Below are 14,702 nucleotides of genomic sequence, written 5' to 3'. Positions count from 1 at the left end.
GCAGAATAAGCATCATCATCTTTCACTCTTTCTGTCTGATTTTGCTGGTGCTCAGTCTGATGCCAGTTTGGGATTAGTGTCCATGCTGCCTACAAAGGACAGCTTGGGATATTTGATGAGCAAAATCGGAGTCTTTCTGGATGTTTGGGTTGGGATTTTTGGGTGTAGCTGCTTCCTTCAGCTTTAGGCTTGTACAGCAGACACAGCACAGTCCCTTCTGCTCCATTTTGACCTACCTGCCACATGTAGATGATGTAGTGGGGTCTGCCTGACCTGAGGTAGGTGTACAGGACCAGGTAGCAATCACCCCCATAGAACTGCCCATATGTCCTGGGGTTCACCGGCTGCATCTGCAAGTCCTCAATCCTCCACACCTAGGGAAAGAAACACCTTGGTGAGGTGAGCAGCAGTGGAGTCCAGGTGAGGACAGAGCACAGCCCTTCTGCTAACACACCACTGAAGCTTCAGGTGTCCCCTCAGCTCCTGTCCCTGGTCACCAGAGGGAAGAGGTCAGTGCCTGCCCCTCCACTTCCCTTCATGAAGAAGCTGTAAACTACCAGGAGGTCTGTCTTTGGTCTCCTCCAGGCTGAACAAACCAATGTTTGGAAACATGCTGATTACTGCACCCTCTGTCAGCCAAAGGAGCTCTCTCACCTCGATCTCCCCAGAGGCATCGTCGACCATCCTCTGCTCAGCTGCAAGCTCTGGTCTGGCATGGAGCTGGGTGGTGTCAAACTTCACCTGCTCCACCTTGGCTGCACGTGCCAGCAGAACAAAAACAAGAACCCAGTGAATGCACAACAACACACAAGCCCTTCCCACCACCCTCACACACCAGCATTGTGCATGCAAGAAAAAACCTGGTCTGGGTTTGCAAGAAGCCACTCCAGCTCCCAGAAAATCAGTGTTCATTCTGGAATATGCAAGAGCTCAGACACTTCAGTGCTGACCTGTTACAGGCTGGAACTGGCCATACAGCATGTTCCAGTGGTGGCTGGCTGGTAAAAATATTAGTAGTTTCCTGACTGAAAGTTCAAAGTTGTTCTCCAAATCTGTAAATATTTCCCTCCTTTTGAAATGTTGGTTTCAGAAATAAAGTGCCTACATTTCTCCAGCTCATGACAAAGAAAGAGAGTATTTATGGACAGCACAGGGAGAAACAGAGGTGGAAAGAAAAGAGAGAACTTGCAAGGGAAAGAGATTTGTGGCTCTCAAGCTGTTATTGATGGAGACATTCAGCATCTCTGTCATCTTCCCATCACTCATCAACAAGTTCTCCCTCCTTGGAATTGTTTACTCTTTGGGGTTAATGCATTGTAATATTCCCTTCAGCAGCATGATAAATACACCATTTATACCTGGTGTAAATACAGCATCATTCCACTGACGTCAGGAGGGGGTTGGATGGATGCCAGTGTACATGAAAGCAGAATTCCTTATCAGGCTCAGCATCAGCCCTTTATAAAGAAAATCTGGAAGTTCTGCAAGTGAGAAATTTTGCATACAATTGCTCAGAGGAGAGTGACTCTCTGCCTACATTTACATTTAGAGTAAGTGGCAGTTTGGTTCATAGAAGAAGCCTCAGCAGATCTGAGTGTTACTGACTTCACAAATCCTTTCCATCTACAGAAGAAGATGGAAAATACAAGGCACTAGGAGATTGTGCATTGGATTTTCAAGATCCTGAAGGCAGGAGATGGTTGATGTGAATGATGTTCCCTCAGCTGCTGCTTAGCACAGGCAGGAAAGACAAACCCAGGACCGAGCTGCTCACCAATTTTGCCAGTAGTGTAGACTTTGCCCAGCCCTTGGGTTTCATTCTTTTCTGTCCACCTCTGGAAGAGCTGTTTGAACATGGCTGACTCTGCTCCATCATTGATCACCTCAACGTTGGTGGATGAAGGATAACCTTTGGCTTGGATGAAACCCTGGTGGGGTTCAGAAAGGTGATTAGTGGGGACACTGAGCTTTTTACAGACATGAGGAGAGGGATGTGGACCTGAACCAGTGTGAAGAGTGAGTGTCCCTAACTGAACACAGGGCTGGATTCACCCCAAGACTTGCATTCAGACTAACAGAGATGACAGCAAATTCTTGCTGTAGCATCCATGTTTATTTCTGTGTTTAGGGGACTGAACCATATCCCTACTCATTTTCTCCAACTTTTTTCCAAATTTTTTGTCCCCCTCTAAGCCAGGAAGACTGTCCTGCCTGTAGCCTGGCAGAATGCACAGGAGTGAAGGGGTGGAGGCAGCTCAGCTACCCAGAACATGAGGTGTGTTCTGAAGGGACTAAATTCTCACAAATCTTTTTTTGTTCCTTTTTTCCCCCCTAAACTCACATTATTTCTTTGCAATAGTGCTACTATTGAGTTAAAAGACTACTTCAACACAGGTGCTTGATACAATACGAGTGGGAAGAAAACTTGTTCTGCCACAATGCCAAAATCCTGGCTCAGTTTTGGGAGCTGCTGCTGTGTTTATCTCAGCAGGCTCCACTCCAGGATGACCCGAGGTGCAGTGCTGGCAGCCGTGGTTCAGGCAAGGCGCCTGATTGTGGCTTTCTGAGCATCCAACTTGTGCTGTAAAAACTGCAGCCACACACTGTCCCCAGGGAAAAGCAGAGCAGATGGTCCTCCCATCCCTCCCACCTGCCACACTGAAAGAGAGACGTATCTTTTGTTCTACATGTGTAGCTCAGGGCCAGAATTTGCAGAGATGATTGCCTGCTAAAATGAGCCTGAATCAAGCTCTTGAAAGGAGCACAGAGGACAGTGAGTAAAGTTTTAAGGTGAAGTTTTTTAACTTTCCTTCTATGAGGCAATAGTTGCAATCCTATTGAAGCTGAGTGTCTCCAGGTGGGACCCTAGTGGAGGTAGAACCACTGAAGTTCATACCTCCTCGTTAGATCTCATGGAAGGTGAAGTAATTTATGGTCTTCTCATAAGTAAATGGCTAATCAAAACTATGTTCCCCCATAGCCTTCACTTCAACATGCCAACTTGTAAAAAATACCAAATGCCTTACTTGCTCAGGCTCCCTTGTAGCTATTTTTTTCTGAGGGGAAGAGCTGAGGAATGCTCTGACAGAAAATAACACATGGATGTAAGAGCCCCTTTAATATCTGTCTATGCACCCTTTTGACCATGAATTTGTCTAATCCCATCTTGACTCTGCTGATCTTCTCTGACTCCACCATCCCTTGAACCAACAAATTCCAGAAGTCCACTATTTACCATGTACCAAAGTATTTCCTTTTACACTTTATTTTCTTTAACGATTTTTTTTTTCTTATTTTTAGTGGCAGGTCTTAGTTCTAGCACAATTTGATGACTAACAATTTTGTGTTTATGTCATCATGCCTCCCCTAGACATTCAGATTCTCTCTCTATTATTACACAGGTCAGCTCCCCAGGACCCACACTTAATTGTAATTAGTGGTCAGATCAGCACATATCAACCGCCCACGACATTGTTTGCATTATATTACAACTCACCACAGCCCGAGTGAATGCTGCTTTTTTCTCTTCTGGGCTGGAGGCTTTTCCTCTCCAGACATAAATTTTGAAGCCACCTTGGTCTAAAATGTAGCAGTCCTGAGATGAAAGGGAAAAAACAGGAAACAGAAAAAAACAGATGTGAAAAGCTCTGTGCAGGCAAAGATCATCATTTGCAGCCTAATCAGCTGGGATCCTTCTTGAAGATTTAGGTTAGAGGTATATCTAGCTCATTTCTCTGCCTTGCAGAGCTCTAGCCCTGGTGCAACCTTTATCAGAGCTAACAGAGGATGAATTTATCATGGTTCATAAATAGAGTACAACCACCAACCCTACAGGGCAGGGGTTCACAGGTACTCTGGCTTTGTGAGCACACCTGGCCCAGGCAGCTGAGTTTTAATTGTAATTAATTAATGTGTTTTTCTTAGGCATTGCTCAAAACTGGTTATTACCATCTCATAGTAGACGTTCTCAAACCAAAACCACCACTAGCTCTAAATGGGACCAGGAGAAGTGTATGCTGAAATATCACTCTGAGCCTGCTGCTGGTGGTGCTCATTTATGCCCAAATCTGCTACTGAAGGAGCAGGAAAAGCCCAAGTTAGACATCTTCTGCATGATTATTTTGTCCCCATTTCAATCCCTGATCCAGAGCCGGAAATGTTGCATTGCTTTGATTGCAGCAGGATCCCAAATCCAAAGGGGATGAGGTGTGTGCTGAGCCCATCCCCACTACAGAGAGCTCCAAACACACTGTAGGAGCAAAGGCTCCTTGCTTTTCAAACTGATCTATGAAAGGAAAAACAAAGGCTTCATATGTCTGCAAAGGGAGGCTGAGGTTTTAACAAGGCTGCCATCAGGATGAAAAGGGGAGCAGGAGCCTTGCGGCACAATGCTGCTTTGGAATAGGCTGGTTTGCACTGCAGAGAATTAAGGATGAGCAATTCTCTGCCAGATTTCAGTCAGAAGAAAAGCCTCTGTTTTCTAAAAGGCTTTGCACAGAGGGTCTGTGAGGAAATCTCCTTCCAGGGTGGGTCACTGAGACCAGCCACTTGCTACAGCAGGAAAACAAATCTCCCTGGTTTCGTGAGCAGGGTATTTATTTGCTCTGGAGTCAGCAGAGGGAAGGCTACCCCTGAACATCAGGTATTAAGAAGCCTTCATTCCATCTGGAATTTATTCCTGGTATGCAGCTCTCCCTCACTGTGATTGCCAAGCTAATATAATCCTTGGCTGAGAGCATCAATTTGCCATCTCTTCTTGGAACAGCTTCAACACACCACCTACCTCCGGCTGCTGAGATTGGAGCAGGGCTAAGCTGTGCTAACCTAACAGCAGGGCTAGGCTGTCCTAGTGATGGAAGGCCTGATAATGTTCAGGAAACAGGTGCTCAGCTGAAAACAAAGTGAGCCACAGCCTCCTTTGCTCCCTGGAAAGGCCACTGGGGCTTTGCCTCACCTCGTGCTGGAGCAGATCCTGCGTCAGGGGCCGGGTGGCGACCTCCTGCACCACCAGGTCATTGTCCTTCTCGTAGACACTGCAAGACAGAGCCAGAGAGCTGAGTCAGACCCCAGAGAGGCTGAGAGAAGGGCTGGGGTGAGGAGCACAGCCCTGCACTCACTGGTAGAGCCGGACGTTGGCTTTCTGCAGCTCGTCCGCCTTGGTGTCGGGGATGGCGTCGCGCAGCTCGCCGCACCTCTCGCCCAGCACCATCCTCATGATCTGCATCAGGTCTGGCGAGTCCCTCTCGCTGTCAATGATGCCAATCTGGGCACGGCCGCCCCTCTCGCTGTCCCTGATGCTCCGAGCCAGAGCCAGACCCTGCAGAATGACCCGCAGGGTGAGTCCTGACATCCACAACAAATCCCCAGACCCCGAGCAGTGACCGAGCACCAGCAGCCCAGTCACATCACCACTGAAGCTTCCCATGTCCTCCAAATCTAGCTATTAAAAAAGATTTGTCTGTAACGCCTGAGTATTAACTAACTGGTAAGGAAATATTGTTAATTGCACTGCTGCTGGTGCTGCTCCTGCAGGGCACAGGCATGTGGGAGCCACAGCAGGCACTGTGTGTGACTCTCCCCAAGGCAGTGCAGGGCTCTCTGGGATGGTCTGGGGGAGAGATGCACTCATGCTGAGGCCATCGAGGCAGGATGCAGCCGAGCTGTGAGACCCCAGCTGCCCCACGGTGGCATTTTACATTTAAATGTTTCAAGTGCCCAAAAACTGTGGATGTCTTCTGTGAAAAAAGCAGCGTGAAATGTCAAGCAGCTAATTAGGCTGAAATCTCTGTTTTCCATTGGATTTTTTCTCCCCCCCCCCGCCCCCAACTCTTACTGCAACAGCTTTGGAAGATTTCTCTCTTTATTAGACATAGGGAATGAAGTGCCTGAGGCCTGAGATGAACCCAGCAGCCACAAACTTGCTCCCCCTCCTGTGCTGAGGATTGCTTTATGTCTTCTTCATTATCTACAGGATCTCCACTGTGCTCTGAAAATGGCTTTCCCTGTGGAGAATGGCATTCCCCCTCTCCCAGCTCATCAGGGGACACCATGCACAGAGCAGACCCACCTGCTTTTTAATATCATATTTAATGTCAACATATTAATTAATTAAATAAAAATATTAATTGAATATAAATTATCAATTAAATATAATTTAGTATCATTTAGCATTATTTTAATATTATATTTAATATTAGTATTATAATGACCACGAGCTTGGCCACCAGCTTTGCTGCTGACCCATTGCTGTATCTTGCTTTATTATATCTCTGTATCTTGGTTCCCCTATCCGTAGAATAAGGATAATGATCCCTTTGCCAAGTGCCTTAAGAGCTACAGATATGACCTATCAGCACCTGGGTTCTGTATTCCTGTTTGTCTCATACTGCCCAAGCTGGAATTCCCTGTTGATGCTGTAAACAAAAAATTAAAATTAATCTACCCTGGGGTGGTTAATGCAGCTAAACCTACTGGAGCTGCTGACTTTCTAATCCTATGCCATGCAAACCACAGGGCACAGAGGGGAGATGAGCTCCAGAGGGAGCTGGATGACTTTCTGGGGCTGGAACTAGGGATGTGCCCTTGGTTGCCTGTGAAAACCAACCTGAGGCCAGGTCTGAACTGGAGCAAAGCACTTCCATGAGCCTCTGAAACCAGCAGATGGGCAAGCAGAAAATTTATCATTATTTACCCTGCTCATCTCTGTGTTGTTGCTCTTCAGATTTTCACTGTGCAGACACTGTGTGGTTATATTTTTTTTTCCCCAGGCATCAAAAAATACCACCTTAAACCAAATAGCTTCCACCTGTACTCACCCTGGATTTCTCAGCAATGCTGCAGCTGGGTCCATTCCACTGGATCAGCACTTTACCAAGGTCCAGCAAGAAAACATCACCCTTATTGAAACTGTCCCAGGAAAGCGCTACCTGTCACAGGGGAGTGAGAGAGTTTGGCAAAGTGGGGAGGACGAGGAGAGCTGCAGGTGACAAGTCACAGCCATGGCAAACCTGTCCCTGGGGATGGAAGAACAGGTTTGCAGTGACTGCTCATTCTCTTCACTGAGCTCAGTGGCTTCTCTCACAGTAATACCAAACCCCCAAGTGAGGACTTGAAAACTGAAATAGAAGTCCTTGGGCAGCAATGAGACACCCAGCAGGCAAATCTGCTCAAAAAGGAGCAGAGGAGGAGAGGGGAGGTGAGGCATAGAAAAGCAGGGTGCTGCTCTTACCTCTGTGGCTGACACGTGCTTCTTGCCCTTGACATGAAGAAGACGCTTGATGTTGTACATGTTGGTCTCCACGTGCTTAAATCCTGAAGCCACTCCTCCCTTCTTGTAGCTGAGAGTAAAGGGTTAGAGCTGGTTAGAAAATACCTTCCCCTCTGTCCTGTGAGAACGTCCCAAGCTTTGGGTGACAACTAAAAAAACTAGAGGCAAAATAACCTCAAAGCCTTAAAAATGCAAAGTTAAATGCTGAGTTGCCTCACTGTGCTGTTCATGGTCCTTGTCATGGTGTCTGTCTGCTTCTTATGGGTGTTGTGCTGCTGCTGTGCACACAGTTACAGAGTCATAAAACCCTTTAGGTCAGACAAGACTTTAAAGATCATCAATTCCAGCCATTAAACATCCTGGGAGAAGATGAACAGGCAGGTCTGGGATGGCAGTGGAAGTATAACACAGCCAACCTGAAAATCCCATTTAACCCTGGCAGTGGCATCTCACAGTTGAAATAATCCAGAAGTATTCAATTAAAATATGAAGCAGACTTGGCAGAAAAAAACCTTCTTGCTAAAATTTTGTTTTCTTCAAAACAGTTATTCTATTAAAAGTATCTTAGACAGGGAACTGTCTTCAGAAGTAGAACAAAATTGTAAACAGGTACAGGATAATATCTTTCAGATTTTACCTCACAATTGTTTTCTTCCATCCTTGAACATATTCCTTGCAGTAGCCACTGTCAGCACTGTTATCACCTCATGCCACAATGCCATCCCCTCCTTTTTTGTGTTTTTTGCACAATCACATCAGGAGAGGACACAACCCCCTGCAGAAGTCCCAGAGCCCTTTTAATGTGTTTTGGGCAAGTGCAACCCACTCCTACATGTCCCTAGACCATCTCAGAAAACAGAACCATTGTTCATACTGCAGTAATAATTGACACAAGGTAATTGTCATTTAGGGGAAAAAAAGAGACAATTATTGATTATAGTTTTTGCCATGTGGGTAATAGATGTATTTTTTTGTAGCTGGAGAGGTACTGGCTAAAGTGGTCAGAAATGTGATTCACAGCACTTTAGACTTGTTTGGCCTGGTGTAAGATATCCACAGAAAGATGCTCTGGTGATCATTCCACTTGCCAAGATGTGGCAAGAGCTTGCTTTAACTTCTCATTCTGCCTCAGACTTCCTGACTGACCATGGGGATGTGGTTTAGACCAAGATGAATCCTAATTCATGCTCATTTCAGAGGTAGATAGGTTTCTTAACAGACTGGTTTTGAAGGTCTGATTTTCAGTCCTTCATTGTCCCCGACCCATCTTTAAGATGAGGCTAAAAGCACTTTTGTGTCTCAGAAAAATTCTGGGGATATTCATGAGAGATTGTAGACATGACAAGACAGAGATGTCCAGCCAGACTGGGATGGAGGGTTTGACCCAGGATGGCTTTTCATCTGAGTTTTCTTCAGCTGTTTAAAATCATGGCACTCAGGCTGTTTATTGTCAAGGAATATCCTCCTGGAGGACAGTGATTGGAATCCTTCCCAAAACCCCAGAGTGAGCAAAGACTTCAGGATTGGATTCAATACATCAATATATTATATATTCAACAGTATCTTTTAGATGACGGAAGTTCAGTCAAACTTTCCTTCCACTACAGGAATATTACTCCCAGTATGAGCCAAATCAGCACTTCACTTCAAGGTGGATATTAGTCTGAAGTGCCCTGAATGGGCACTTAAAAGCCTGTGGAGGAGAGGAAGGAAGACCCTGAGGTGACCAAAATGAAGGTTAAGATGCAATTACTGCAAATATCTGGGAAAATGACCGGTGGAACACAATGCCACGGCTATAAATAATTCCTTCAAAATGGGAACTCTTCGCTCTGAAATTCTTTTCTATCCTGAAAGTTCAGGACAACTTTCAGGTCTTTGTTAGGATAACCACTCTGCCAGGGGTTCAGGGCAACCAGCAGTGCTGAGAAACATCAGCGCTGACCCAGGATGGGTCGGAAAGGGTTTTCCTCTGAAAACTGCTTGGATAACATTTAAAATCATGGCACTCAGGCTGTTTATCACCCAGGAAGATCCTCCAGGAGGACACTGTGAGCTACTCACATGATGCCGTTGCGGAAGTAGCTCTGGAAGGTCTCGGACTCGTGTCCCTGCACCTCGCGGTGCTGCACCGGGCTGCCCCCCAGCGCCGTGTCCAGCTGGGTGACATACATGGCCGCAGCACCCTGCTCGTCCTGGGAGGAATCCCTGCCAATCCAGTAGTGCAGATCCACAGCCGAGCCACGGGAGGTCCTTTTGGCCTAGAAGAGGTGGGAAGGACAAGGCAGGATGAGGACACAGCTCGTGTTTGTGTCTCAAAACCAAGTGACCACTGGGTCCTTCCCTGGTTCTGCCTTTCTCCTGGGCAATGGGAGAGAGGATGGAGCCTCAGGTACTCCCTGGGAGCTCTCCTTATTCAGGAGAGCGTTTATGGATCTTAAAAACTGAGCTGAAGGATGTTTCTGTCCGGTATTCTTTTATAACTCCTGCTTTCAAGGAAAACTGAGCACCTGTGCAATTACAAAAATTAATGTATTCAACTTGTCCTGCTCTTGTAGATTTCGATATTAAGACTTTTAAAGCAGATTCTTCTCGTAGACCACCTTTTGAAATGCAATGCACACTGCTATTTATTTGCCTGGAGATGCTTCCCTTTCTTTCCCCTTGTCTTTCTCATACCACATGACACAGCAGCACGAACTGCCTAGGAATTCCTGCCGACTTGCAAAACAGACATAGCTCCAAATGAAGCTGAGCCAGTGTGTGCATGCTGGGATTCATCTTATTACAGAAAACCCCACCAGCCTAGAAAAAGGATGCAAGCAGGCTGAGAAGAAGGTGTGCTTAGAGTTATGTGAGCTGTGCCAGTTATTTTTCAGCGCCCACTGTGTTAAATCCCATCGTGGACACCTGGGAAAGGTAATAAAAGCTCATTTTATAAGCTGGATTTGACACTAAGTTCTGTTTATTTGCTTTGTGCAGTGACACCACAGAGGAACACAGCAGAAGGAGTTGAATAAAATACAGCTCAGCTCCTCAGGCACAGATAATTAATTTGTGGAAAAAATCGCTCAATTTAATACATTGCTATTGAAGATCATCAAAGTCCCATTGTTCCACGGACAATCTTTACTTGGATATACTCCAGTGAAAAGCAGAATGCAAAGATGAGTGTTTTTACCCTCCTGTCTTCCAGGGAAAAGGAGAGCTGTGGGCTGATTAAGGGCTCTTCTGCCTGGGGAACTTGTTGCAGCAGAAGCTGAGCCTGTGAGCATCAAAATCCATATTTACACTGTCAGCTCCCTGCAAGAACACCAGTATTCTGCTCCAAGCATGTGTTTGTGGGCTTTCAGCACTCAAAAGGTATCCTAAAGGCACGTGTGTGGTGAATTTGAGCAGAGGACACAACCTGTGTGCTATTCCAACCTGCTTTCCCATCCTGGAGTGTGGCAGATGAGCATTTGGTTATTGTGGGGCAGTGGAGGCATTGCTGCCTCTCCACTGACAGAGATGTTTGCAGGAGGCACAGTCTGACCCAGGAAGTGGGAATTGCTCCTGGTTTCCACCACATGGATGGTTTTTGGCACAATGGGATCTGGGTTGCTCTGTGCAGTGAAGAGATTCGGAAGGGATTTTAGGAGGTGAGTTCAGGAGTGATTTGAGGGGAACACAAGGCAGCTTGCACAGAGCAGAGCTGGTTCCCAGCAGTCCCTCATGCTTCTGGCCAGCCTGGGTTCAGCTGCTTGCAGGCAGTCTGGACCAATTTGGGTGGGGCTGATGGAGTGTCCTGATGAGGACATGGGCTGGGCTGCAGAGCCTCTGCTGCTTACGTGACACACGACATCTTCATATCCCACATCACCTGCTACAAACGAGACCCTCCAGCTGGTCACATCCCACATCCCCCAAGGACTCTCATAAATCATTTAAATGTGGGCCTTGACTGGGTTTTCCAGGTATGCACTGGCCATTTTGCCATGCCTGGGCATGACTCAGTTGGCTGGAAGATAAACACTTTCAATGAATTACTAAGTTAATGGTCTCTCTGAACTTCTGATTGACTATACAGACAGTGTTGCTGCAACAGCCACGTGAAGTTCAGATCCTCGATTAGATGGTGAGCACACGTGCACAACCACTTTAACAGTGCTTTTTCCCCAGCACAGGGTACCTAGGAACCAAGTCAGATCTAAATAAAAAGGGTTGAAACAGCTGCCCAACACACACCAGTGTGTCTTGTTAGTTTTGTCTTTGCTAGTTTTGTCTTTGTTAGTTCTGTCTTTGTTAGTCTCACTTACATGTAAAATGATGTAACAGTCTCCTTCAAAAAAAGTCCCATATGCTTTTTCAGGTACAGGAACCATCTTCATATTCTGTAAAGAAATCAGAGTTTGGGTCATTGCTAAAACTAAAGAGCCAGAAGGTGGTGTGTATGAAACAGGACAAGCTGGGGTGCACAAAACCCTGAGGTGACAATCAGGGTTTGGAGAAGGAAGAATCAGGGCCGAGTTTGTGAGCTGGGAAAAGCCACTTCTGGAGGGAATCTCCAAAATACTAAGGGGTGAGAAGGGGAAAATGATGCTGCTGCTTGGACAGACTGACAAGGATGTTTTAGACTCCTTGCTTTTCTGCAATCCTGCAGATCTAGACCTGGGAGTCAGGCTGAAGTCTCCAGAGCTTGCATTTGTTGGGAATTTTCCAGGAAAGTGAGCACATCTCACCCTAGGTTTAGTTTTGGGCACAGTTTTCACTCAGTGCCCATGAGTTCAGGATAACTTTCAGGTCTTTGTTAGGATATCCACTCTGCCAGGGGTTCAGGGCAAAAAACAGAGCTGAGAAAAAACAGAGCTGAGGATACTGATGGGTCCCTCACCCCAGACCCTAATTGCAGACTTCCTCTGGCAAAAGTGCATAATTAACCAGCACAGGTGCCTGGATGTGCCACCCACCAGTCCACAGGCAGCTCCTGGGCTGGAGCTGGCTCTGTGGTTCCCTGAAATTAGAGACATGCATTCTTCTGCTGGCCTGACTAGTTTCCCAGCATACCAGCTTGACCCCTGTGAACCCACAGAGCTCTAATTACAGATCCTCTGCAGTGCAGCTCAGTGCAGTGCTTTGGAGAGAAACAGAAAGGTGAAGACCCTGTGAGATTTGGAACAGAGCTGTGACCTGAAGAATATCACTTGGAGACGTGTTGGAGCCCCTTCCCACTGCTGAGAGGATTCTGCACCTTAGTCTAAACCACTCTCATTGCAGGGGAATGCTCCTGGTGAATTGGGCCAGAAAAAGGCAGAACTGAGCACAGCTTGGCTCCAATCCAAAATCAGATACCACCAGCAGCAGAAGGTGACCTCACAGGCTGCAGGATCTCTCCTTGCAGTGACACAGAGTAGGAAAAGCAAGGAAAAAATACAAATAGACTTCATGGAATGCCTTTGCTGCAAAAATAGGTGTCTTCCCCATGGCAGCTGCTGGTGTAGGACTAGAGCTACCTATGGATAACTCATCTTGGTGAAACAGGGAATTTCTGGTGTGTTAAGCAGCCTTGTGCTGGTTCCAAAAGGGGGAACCAGTGCCTCCAGTGCTGGAGGGACAGTTTCAGTCCCACCACATTCCTGTTTCCTTAGTAAATATTATCATCTCTGCTTTACAGAGCAGGAAACCAAAACAATAACACGTTGAAAGCTGCATGGGGAGACACTGAGTCTGTTTCCCACTGTATCTTATCTGTAGGACCCTCTTTTCCCACACAGATTGCTGCAAGAATTCATCTTTCTTCAAACATAAACACACATAGATGTGCAGGGGACATGTGCCATCACTCTTGTCATACCTCTATGCCCCATATCTGCAGTCCCAGCTTTCTCTCGATGGTTGGGAGGTTTGTGTCACCGTCTGTCATCCTGCAGTCTGAGCTAGAAGGCAAAGGAAGAAGAAAACCCAGAATAATTATATAATCAGTGAGTGTGCTGGTCAGCTGGGCTCCTGTTATCATCAGTGCAGGTTTAATACAGATAATACACACTTTGAACTCTCTTTGTCTCGCTGCTGTTGACAGTTAGGTGGGATGAACTGCACGTGGCACCATGAACTTATAAGGTACAAGAGTTTGTACACTAAGAGCACAAAAAATGCTGCCACAGACAGGAACATTGGTCCATCCAGATCTCCCACAGCCCAGAGCTGCCAGACCCAGGCTCCTTGCACAGGCAGGAGGGAGATGCAGGTGTTCCTACGGGTGCTTTGAGCACAGCCCCATCACCTATCTGCTACCTGAGCAGTGCTCAGCACAGGAGTCAGACGTGCTCATGCTTCCCTAAACACAGACAGATCTGAGGGACTGTTGGACACTGAGTCCATGTGGCCTCAGGAGTACACTCAGTGACCTTCAGCTCCCTCTCAGGTCCTCCAGAGAGTTTCCAGGCAAGAAGACAAACAGCAGAGACAAAAAAAAAAAAAAAAAAGACATTTTTCACCTCAATTCCCATAAAAGTGATTCACACCCACACAGATTAAAAGCAAGGTCCAGGAGGGTATTTCAGTGTCCACAGAGGAGACAGACACTGTTCTAAATGGCATCCTGACCCACATACAGCCCTGGAGTACAGGACTATCAGAACTGAATACAAAAACATAGTCCCAGTTCAGATATTTAACCAAAAGATCTCTCCTTTCTTCTAATGTCACATTTAAAACCTCCCTATCAAAGAAAAACCCAAGTGAAGCTCCTCCCCATAGCCACCTTTTTAATTTATTTAGGGTTTTTCAGTCCAGCACCAAAACAGGAAAAACCTGGAAACAACCCCAGTAAAGACATTTCTATTTGAGGGCAGTGAAGTTTTTTAGCACCACTGACACTTCTCCCCGAGGAAGGCAGCAGTTTTGCTCTCCTGCTCACAGCTCAGGAAACCAGCAGCTGGCCAGCTGTGAGACACAGCTGGATGGATCCCTGCTTCTCCCAGCACCCCAACCTCTCCCAGAAAAGTTAACCCAAAGGATGCTGAGATTCCTCTGACCACAGGCAGTCATGTTGGACAAAACCCTCTGAGAGCCAGCAGTGCTCTACAGCTTCCCAGTCAAACCTACTTGACTCAAAATGAGGATCTTGGATCTCCTCTGCTCCCGGGAGTTCTTTCTCCATCTGAAACCTCACAATGAGTGCTGAACCCACACTTTTCTGAGAAATGGTGTCCCTCCCTTCCTCCTAAGTGATTTAGCTGGGGGAGTGTGAATCACAGAAAAGGTTGGCTCTTTCTTTGGACTTTCCAGCGTCTTTCGGCTGGTGGCCAAGCTAGAAATAATAGGAATATGGCTTATATAATCAGACAGCTCATTTCATTAATGATTTAATGTGGGGGTTTTAATCAGATGATCCCATAATTCAGCTCCTGTCCAGACATGAAATCCAGTATTTATGGAGTGAAATCTTCCCATC

The 14,702-nt window shown here is 46.5% G+C and overlaps 1 protein-coding gene across 3 annotated transcripts in view; it reads right to left on the bottom strand.

The window, feature by feature from the left end:
• The window catches only part of VILL (villin like), a 36,005-nt gene that overhangs the window by 12,296 nt on the left and 9,007 nt on the right, over positions 1-14,702 (bottom strand). For all 3 annotated transcript variants that reach the window (XR_014849653.1, XM_085050166.1, XM_085050167.1), the window contains exons 2-12: positions 13,101-13,182; positions 11,566-11,640; positions 9,332-9,528; positions 7,229-7,337; positions 6,816-6,926; positions 5,118-5,317; positions 4,955-5,033; positions 3,497-3,595; positions 1,775-1,928; positions 655-755; positions 237-374 (exon numbers count right to left, since the gene is read on the bottom strand). Coding sequence is in view for 2 of the 3 variants with exons in the window: in XM_085050166.1 (XP_084906292.1) it covers positions 237-374; positions 655-755; positions 1,775-1,928; positions 3,497-3,595; positions 4,955-5,033; positions 5,118-5,317; positions 6,816-6,926; positions 7,229-7,337; positions 9,332-9,528; positions 11,566-11,640; positions 13,101-13,169 (1,332 nt within the window). In the remaining variant the exon portion in view is untranslated. The remainder of the gene's footprint in view (positions 1-236; positions 375-654; positions 756-1,774; positions 1,929-3,496; positions 3,596-4,954; positions 5,034-5,117; positions 5,318-6,815; positions 6,927-7,228; positions 7,338-9,331; positions 9,529-11,565; positions 11,641-13,100; positions 13,183-14,702) is intronic.

Source organism: Lichenostomus cassidix, chromosome 2 (genome assembly GCF_008360975.1).
Source record: "Lichenostomus cassidix isolate B80296 chromosome 2, HeHo_3.0, whole genome shotgun sequence".
NCBI lineage: Eukaryota > Metazoa > Chordata > Aves > Passeriformes > Meliphagidae > Lichenostomus > Lichenostomus cassidix.
Note: the sequence above shows the minus strand (reverse complement) of the source record. Positions and strands in the feature narration are given on the sequence as shown.